The sequence below is a fragment of the Capsicum annuum genome, chromosome 9, assembly GCF_002878395.1.
Source record: "Capsicum annuum cultivar UCD-10X-F1 chromosome 9, UCD10Xv1.1, whole genome shotgun sequence".
Lineage (NCBI taxonomy): Eukaryota > Viridiplantae > Streptophyta > Magnoliopsida > Solanales > Solanaceae > Capsicum > Capsicum annuum.
The window spans coordinates 191,393,031-191,400,365 of record NC_061119.1 but is presented as its reverse complement, the minus strand read 5'-3'; the positions used below and the strand labels follow the sequence as shown (position 1 = coordinate 191,400,365).

The 7,335-nt window shown below is 34.2% G+C and overlaps 1 protein-coding gene across 1 annotated transcript; it reads right to left on the bottom strand.

Annotated features, from left to right (window-relative positions):
• Positions 1 to 1,500: 1,500 nt before the first annotated feature.
• Positions 1,501 to 5,652, bottom strand: LOC107842319. Its single transcript, XM_016686085.2, has 6 exons — positions 4,644 to 5,652; positions 3,999 to 4,219; positions 3,396 to 3,615; positions 2,697 to 2,782; positions 2,306 to 2,397; positions 1,501 to 2,203 (listed from the first exon to the last, which is right to left on the bottom strand). Exons 1-6 carry the CDS (start codon positions 4,725 to 4,727, stop codon positions 1,962 to 1,964), a joined length of 945 nt encoding a protein of 314 aa, XP_016541571.1. The 5' UTR covers positions 4,728 to 5,652; the 3' UTR covers positions 1,501 to 1,961.
• Between the last annotated feature and the right edge of the window lie 1,683 nt (positions 5,653 to 7,335).

Here is a 7,335-nt window from a genome sequence, read left to right as displayed (position 1 = left end):
GGGTAGGGGTAGGGGTGGGGTGGGGATAGGGGATGGACTAAGAAAATTTTTTGAAATACTTTTTAAAATAATTGAATTTTGGGGGATGGGGATAGGGGTAGGGGTAGGGGATGGGGTGGGGGTAGGAGTGGTGTCGGGGTGATAGAGGTATTGGGTGCGAGCTAGATGATTTTTAGAATTGTATGAATATTTCAACTTTAAAGTAAGGTTAAAAGAGAGTTTTGGAAAATGTTTTCCTTACTTTTTGAAGGAAAGTCATTTTCCTTAGGTTTAAGAAAAATAAGTTAGTTTGAAAAATATTTTTCAAAACATATAATCCAACCAAACATAAGAAAACTGAAAAACATTTTCTGGAAAATATTTTCCTTCGTACCAAACACACCCTAAGACTTCATGTGAAATGCAAAAGCAATCAACGAAGTAAGTAACATCATCCACTACCATTAGTCCATTACTCAACTCATCATCAACGCATGTACTTCTCAGATAACGCGGTATTCATAGGTTGCATGCATTTTGAATATTTCAGATTAATTTGCTAGAAGATCATTTTGAATATTTCAGATTAATTTGCTAGAAGATCATTCATCTATACAAATATCAAATAACTTTACTTATCATGACTTAGACCAGTAATGGAGCCAACTTGTGGCTAGGAGACTCAATTAAATTCTTTCTACCAAGAAAATTATAGGGCATAATACATGAACATGTCCTTTTACTTGGTCTCAACTGACATCTATGCTCTTTAACTTTGGGTGTACATAAGTAGGTATTTAAATTTGTATAAAATTAAATAAGTTGTAGATACATGCGGCCTATATGACGTTTATGTGGCAATTTGTGTCATGTATGTCGTTCTACGTGTGTTATGCCACATAGAATATGTGTGTCTACTTATTCAACTTAATTATGCATGTCTACTAGTATACATCCAATGTTGGAGATTAAAGATGTCAGTTGAATACAAGTTAAAAAAGTACATTTATGAGTTAAGCCAAAATTATATTACGTAAATAAAATGAAAAGCAATTCGGACTTTCAATTTGTGAAAATATACCAGATATGTTGTTCTAAAATAAAAAGTAATTATTTATTGGTTATGTAGATGGTTGAATCACCTTAACGAGTGGAAAGACTTTAGTTTAGTGGGAAATGAAGTTGAAAAACTGCTTAAAATTAGGCTCAATTATAGGTGGGACATTTTAATCGATTCGTATTAATTTCTCGCTTGATCACTGATTTAGATGTACAAGAAAATCATAGACACTCTCTCTGTTCGATATTAATTGTCACTAATTTTTAAATTATATTTCTACTTTTACTTATTATTTTGAATATATTAAGAAAAAATAAATTTCTTTTTTCCTATTTTACCCTTCGCATTAATTGTCTTTTCTCCAAATTAATTTCAAGACACAATATAATCATCATTTAATACGGGTATTATGATAAAATAACTAAATTATTAATTGTTGTGCCAAATAAATATGTGACAAGTAAAAGAAAACAGAGGAAATAGTTTTCTTTCGATTAACAACATATTAGTTGTTTTTGCACATCAAATGGAATATGATGTCTGAAGACATTTACATGAAAATGTACAAAGGAAACAGTGAAAACACTGAATGAGAGTTCTTCAGAATCATACAATATAGAGAGCATTTTTGCAGAAGCTTTGCAAGAATTACTCACAATAGGAAGAACTTAATCATAGTTATGTCATGATCATTAATCCATAGTTATAGTGCCCATCCACGCTAATCTCTCACTCACCTAAAAATTTACCTCTTCAAAACTAAGCTAATCCCTATACATAGTACGGACAAGTCTCTGAAGTTTAAGAGACTGCATTACTACAATCCTCATTTGGGTAGTTAAGGTGAGGGGATCACAAAAAAAGCCTCATGTGTATCGGTCCATTGATGGGGTGGTTAGAAGAGTATGTCATCATTGAGTTTTTAGCCACGACGAATGCCCAAGAAGTAGTTAAAGTCATGGTGTTGGACACCTAATTGCTTTAGCCAAGAATCAGCCGCGCTTAATAGTGACAACATCCTCTCTTGGCCCCTCCCAGTTCTGTCTGAAATCCACACATTACCCTGCATCTTGTAAGAAGCCAAACCGAAAGGTGGAAGTGGTATTGCTTCCCCTTCGTTTCGTTTCCTAATACCTTTCTCCATGTTATCTTCAAGGTCCATATCTGCACAATCCAAGGATGTAGTTTAAGAATCTTCTGCATATTATCTATCAAGTATAATAAGCGACCAAATTTCAGTTGTCCACGGGACAAAATGAACTAGACCTTGAAAAGAAGAAGAAAGGGTGTGGAATGTGAGAAAACATGTAGACAAGTCCTTAATGGTTCTTCCCATTGGAATGTGATATATGGGGTACCTGTATTTTTATCGCAATAACATTAGTGATACAATCTTTACATGATTCCATCTTTCATTGTTTTCTGGTTGCAAAAAAGAAATTAAAGCATAGACATCAATGATCCGATCAAATAAGAAATGCCACAGGGAAAACTAGATCCCCTTGAACACCAATGAAGGTGAAAGTATAATAATGTCACCAAATACACATGCTTCGAAGGGGAAAGTTTTTATACATTTAAACTACCTGAATATGGAAAACTCTAGCAAACTAACCATCACTTCAATAATCATAAGTGGGAGAAAGATTAATTTTACCAAGCAACTGACATCCAACTAGCTGGTGAAAGATCTACGCTTCTCAATGACATTAATCCAGGGTGTCTTTCAGTTAAGCTACTAATCTGAAAGCAAAGTGGATTGTTAGATTCAAAAGTTACAAAATATTGCATCATATTCTTAAGAAATTCAAACCACTGTTTCCCCGGAATACTTTATTCTAATCTAGTAAAGAAGCATTGGATAATTCTAATGCAGAAAGGAAGAATAAATGCTAATTATACCAGAGGCGCATGCATAAAGAGCAAGGAATGTAACTGCTGCTATAATACGAGAGAGAATCAAATCAAGATGATACGGTATGCATAGCATCAAATAGCAATAGCAGTAATAGATAAGAAATGCAAAAAAAGGAGTGAGCATCCATAGAATTCTGTCATTAACCATTACCATTTTTCGTTCTATCAGAAATCGTGTAATGCTTAATACAAGGTCTCAAAGAAGAAACAAGAAAACAGCGGAAACTGGAATAAAAGACAGCACAAGTTAGAAAGAATACAACTAGCTTATATGCTTCTATTGTACACGAATACCTGCTAATACCACAAATTATGGGTTAAAAAGATTGTAAGAAGCAGAGGAATACGAATTAGTAGAATCAATGCCATATTCGACAATCACAAATAGCTTTTTTTAGTACAAAAGAGTGACATAAATTTGAGCAGACAAATACCTTACCTTATCCACCAGAGGAACTCTTCCATATGGAGAAGAACTCTCAAAGTATTGATAATAAAGGTAACCCAATCTATTATTCATTTGCAAGTGATTATCTTGCTCAAATTGACCTTCATCTGATGAACATCCATCAGATCTCGAAAGCTTTTCACTCTCACTCTCATCACTGAATAAATCACTGAAAGAATCCCTTATCTCCCACGCAGACTCAGTCTCCTCCCTAAAGAAGAATCGTAAAGTTTCACCAGTTCAAATTCAAGAAAGGCTTTATACCACCATCACAAACTTCTACTAACACAAAGTTGTTGCACAACAAATATGCTTTTCAGTTACAAAAGTTAGAACTTTTTTAGTAAAGGAAAGAGCCCCATTAGTTTGAGATACAAACAATGCAACATACAAAATACAACAACATATTGTGTAATTCAACAAGTGTAGTCTTGGAAGATTAGAGTGTATGTAGACCTTACCCCTACCTCGTAGAGACAGAGAGGCTGTTTCCAATAGACCTTCGGCTTAAAAGAACGGTAACAACTAAGTAATGTGTAATGGAAAACAATACACCAGTCACCACATATACTGATGTAACATACAAAATGGTACCTTAAAATGCTTCCAGATGAACTGCTGCTGAAAATTTGAATTGCTGAAAGATAAGGCACATAATATTGTACTAAAGTTTCACCAGAATCCAATCTGATAGGAACTCCAGCACCATAAGCACTCCATTCATCAAAACAATTCCAAAGATCAGCCAATGTGAAGTATTCAATTTCCTCCCTTTCCTTAGGATGCCAAAGCCTATTAAGGTTTCTAATTTCACTCTGCAAACGAGACAATAAACAATCATATCATACAAAATTACAAATGTTCATCCATTAAAACAGCAGCCCAGTGCACTAAAATTCCCGCTACATGCAGGTTCGGGAAGGACTAGACCATAATGGTCGTCTCCACGCAACTTTACATTGCATCCATTCAAAGGGAAGCCCAGCGCACTAAAGCTCCCGCTATATACCGGTTCCAGAAAAGGACCAGACCACAAAGTTCTATTGCCCGCAAACTATGCATTTTTGCAAGAGGCACAAGTACTCATCCATTAAAGGGCAGGCCAGTGCACTAAACCTCCCGCTATACACAGGTCCCGGAAAGGACTACATGTCAAACGTCTATTCTACGGCAGCCTTACGATTGCATTTCTACAAGAGGCACGTATACTCATCCATTGAGAAGGGAAAAAGAACAAACCTTGGCAAGAAAATGAGATGCTACAAATGGTGTTGTGGTATCCAAAAAAAACTCAAGATTTGATTGCATTGAGCCTTTATCCATTGTACAAAAGGGGAAAGATGAACAAAACACAAAGAGAGCAAAGAGAGAAAGAGGAATGAAACTGTTTCTCTACTCCTCTTATAACTCTATGATGTGAAAAGAAGATACCCCACAAAGTAAAACAAAGACAAAACAGAAGAAAAGCAAATATCGAGAAGAAAAGCAGAGGGGAAAGAGACAATAACAGGATTTTATTAAAAGACCTTTTTGGACTTTTAAAAAAAATTACTACTTTAACAAAGAAAACTAATAAAAGGAAACGGAAATCTTTTTATTCCTAAAATGAGACCCCACAATCAAGTCTACCAAGATATGTGAGTTTGAATTTTGGATATTGAGAAAATCTTGGAGGATCACTCCATTCTCCCGGTGCATGATCAGCTTGATTATGATTAGTTGAGGCTTTAATATGAATATCAACCATCGGATGGAAAAAAAAAACTAGCAAGAAATCAAACAAGCCAAGAATTTCAAACCCCAAAATTCAAAAGTTCAAGAAAACAAAATACCCTTTTTTTAATTCAATGGAAATTCAAGAAAGCATAAAAACTTTTCAATTTTTGGCAAAAATGGCAATACCCTTAGACAAAAAAATCCAAGAAAACTACCCCTTGTTTCACGCAGGAAGAAAGAAAAATGAAAAATCAAGAAAACTACGAGAAAAAGTTTGGACTTTTGGAAGTTATTAGTGTCACGTCAAGAAAATACCCTTTTTTCTCAAACAAACTTCCATGGTTTCTGGGATGAAAAAAAAAAAGAATCAATTTTGTTTTTCACACTGTAGAAAAGGAAAAAAACTACAAAGATTGAGTTGTTGATCGATCACTAGATTTTTTGTGAGCTAATGAAGAGGGCGAGGTGGTTGGATAGAGACAAAGAAGACAGAGGAAGTGGCGGGGCTATAATTAAGGCATTAGGATAGAAGATACTGCTCCGTTTCATATTTGCCCGCCAGCCTATTGACTTGACATATTTATTAAAAAATATTAATTAAGAATTTTATTTTAATAAATTATTTTTATTAATTATACTTTAAAAATATAAATTTAAATAAATATATTTTATTTAGTCATTTAATATTAAGAATAATAAAATTCTTTTGATTTCATCAAAGAACAACTAAATTAAAACAAATATTTTTAGAAAGAGGACCAACTAAAACGAAACGGAAAGAATATTACTAATATTTCACTTTAGGTCATTTTTTTCTAATGCATCACATCTTGTCTAATTATCTCATTTTAATACTTTTGTGTTCTATCTTTATCTCTCCAAAATCGTTTATAGCCAACCTCTGACACCTCTGTATTAGGACATTTTTGCATATCCCTTTCATATGTCCGAATAATTTCAGACTTATTTTTTGCATCTTGCCTTTCACCGAAGTTATTCTGACTTTATCCTCAATATTTTCATTTTTAATCATATTTCTCTTGCTATGTCTACATATTCATTGCAACATCTTTATTTTTGCAATCTTTAGTTTTTGAACGTGAGAGTCCTTGACTAGTCAAACACTTTGTCTCATACTACATAATTGACCTAACTATCACTCTGTGACACCTTCTTATCATACAAGACTCTAAATGCGAGCTTTCACTTTACTCGGGTGCATCAATACGGTGAATAATAATCCTTGTTAATCTTTCCATTTCCTTAAGATAATAGATCCAAGATACTTGATACTTCTTCTCTTTTAGACAATTTATCTATCAAGCCTCACTTCCATATCAGTCTCATGTGTTATGTCATTAGTGAACTTGTACTCCATATATTCTATTTCGTCATGCTCAACTTGAATTCTTTTAACTCCAAAATTTGCTTTCAAACCTCCAATTTAGCATTAACCCGATCATGAGTCCCATTAATTAGAATTATCTCATAAATAACTTATATTCTGGCACCCCAGCTTGGCTTTATCGTGTTAGTCCATCCATCACCAGGCAAATAGACACGGGCTAACTTTTGGTGCAATCCCACCTCGATTGGAAAATGGTTTAGATTTTCTCCCACTGTCCTTAAATATCTTGACTCCATCATACATATCCTTGATCATGCTAGAGTATGTCACAGATACACGTCTAGCCTCCAAGCATTTTCATAGAACCTCTCTTGAAAAGTTGCATGCCTTTTCTAAGTTGATGAACACTATTTGTAACGACCTAATTTTTTTGATATTTTTTGTGAAATACTCATTTTTGTGTGATATGATCATTTTACCCCTCCCTGTGATTGTTTTGTGGTATTTCTGGGGTGTGGAGATGATTGACATGGTTTTCGATGCAAAACAGATTGATCTATGCATCGTATGGCAAAACAATTACGCCAACAGATTCGAAACATCGATTTTAGGTTGGTAACATGGTTGGTGTGATTTTATGACTTTTAAATCTCATTTCGTTCCTCGATTCGAAAAGTTGTAAAATTGAATTTCGAGGGTCAACTTTATGAAAATGATAGTCTTTTAAAAATTTGATATCGTCAATGAGTGTAGAGCGTTGAATTTGATAGGATAGCATATTTCATTTGCATTCACGGGATTCCAGATGAATTTCGAGGGGTCCACGGAGACTTGAATCCTATATATACCCATGTTTCATTTTTTTCC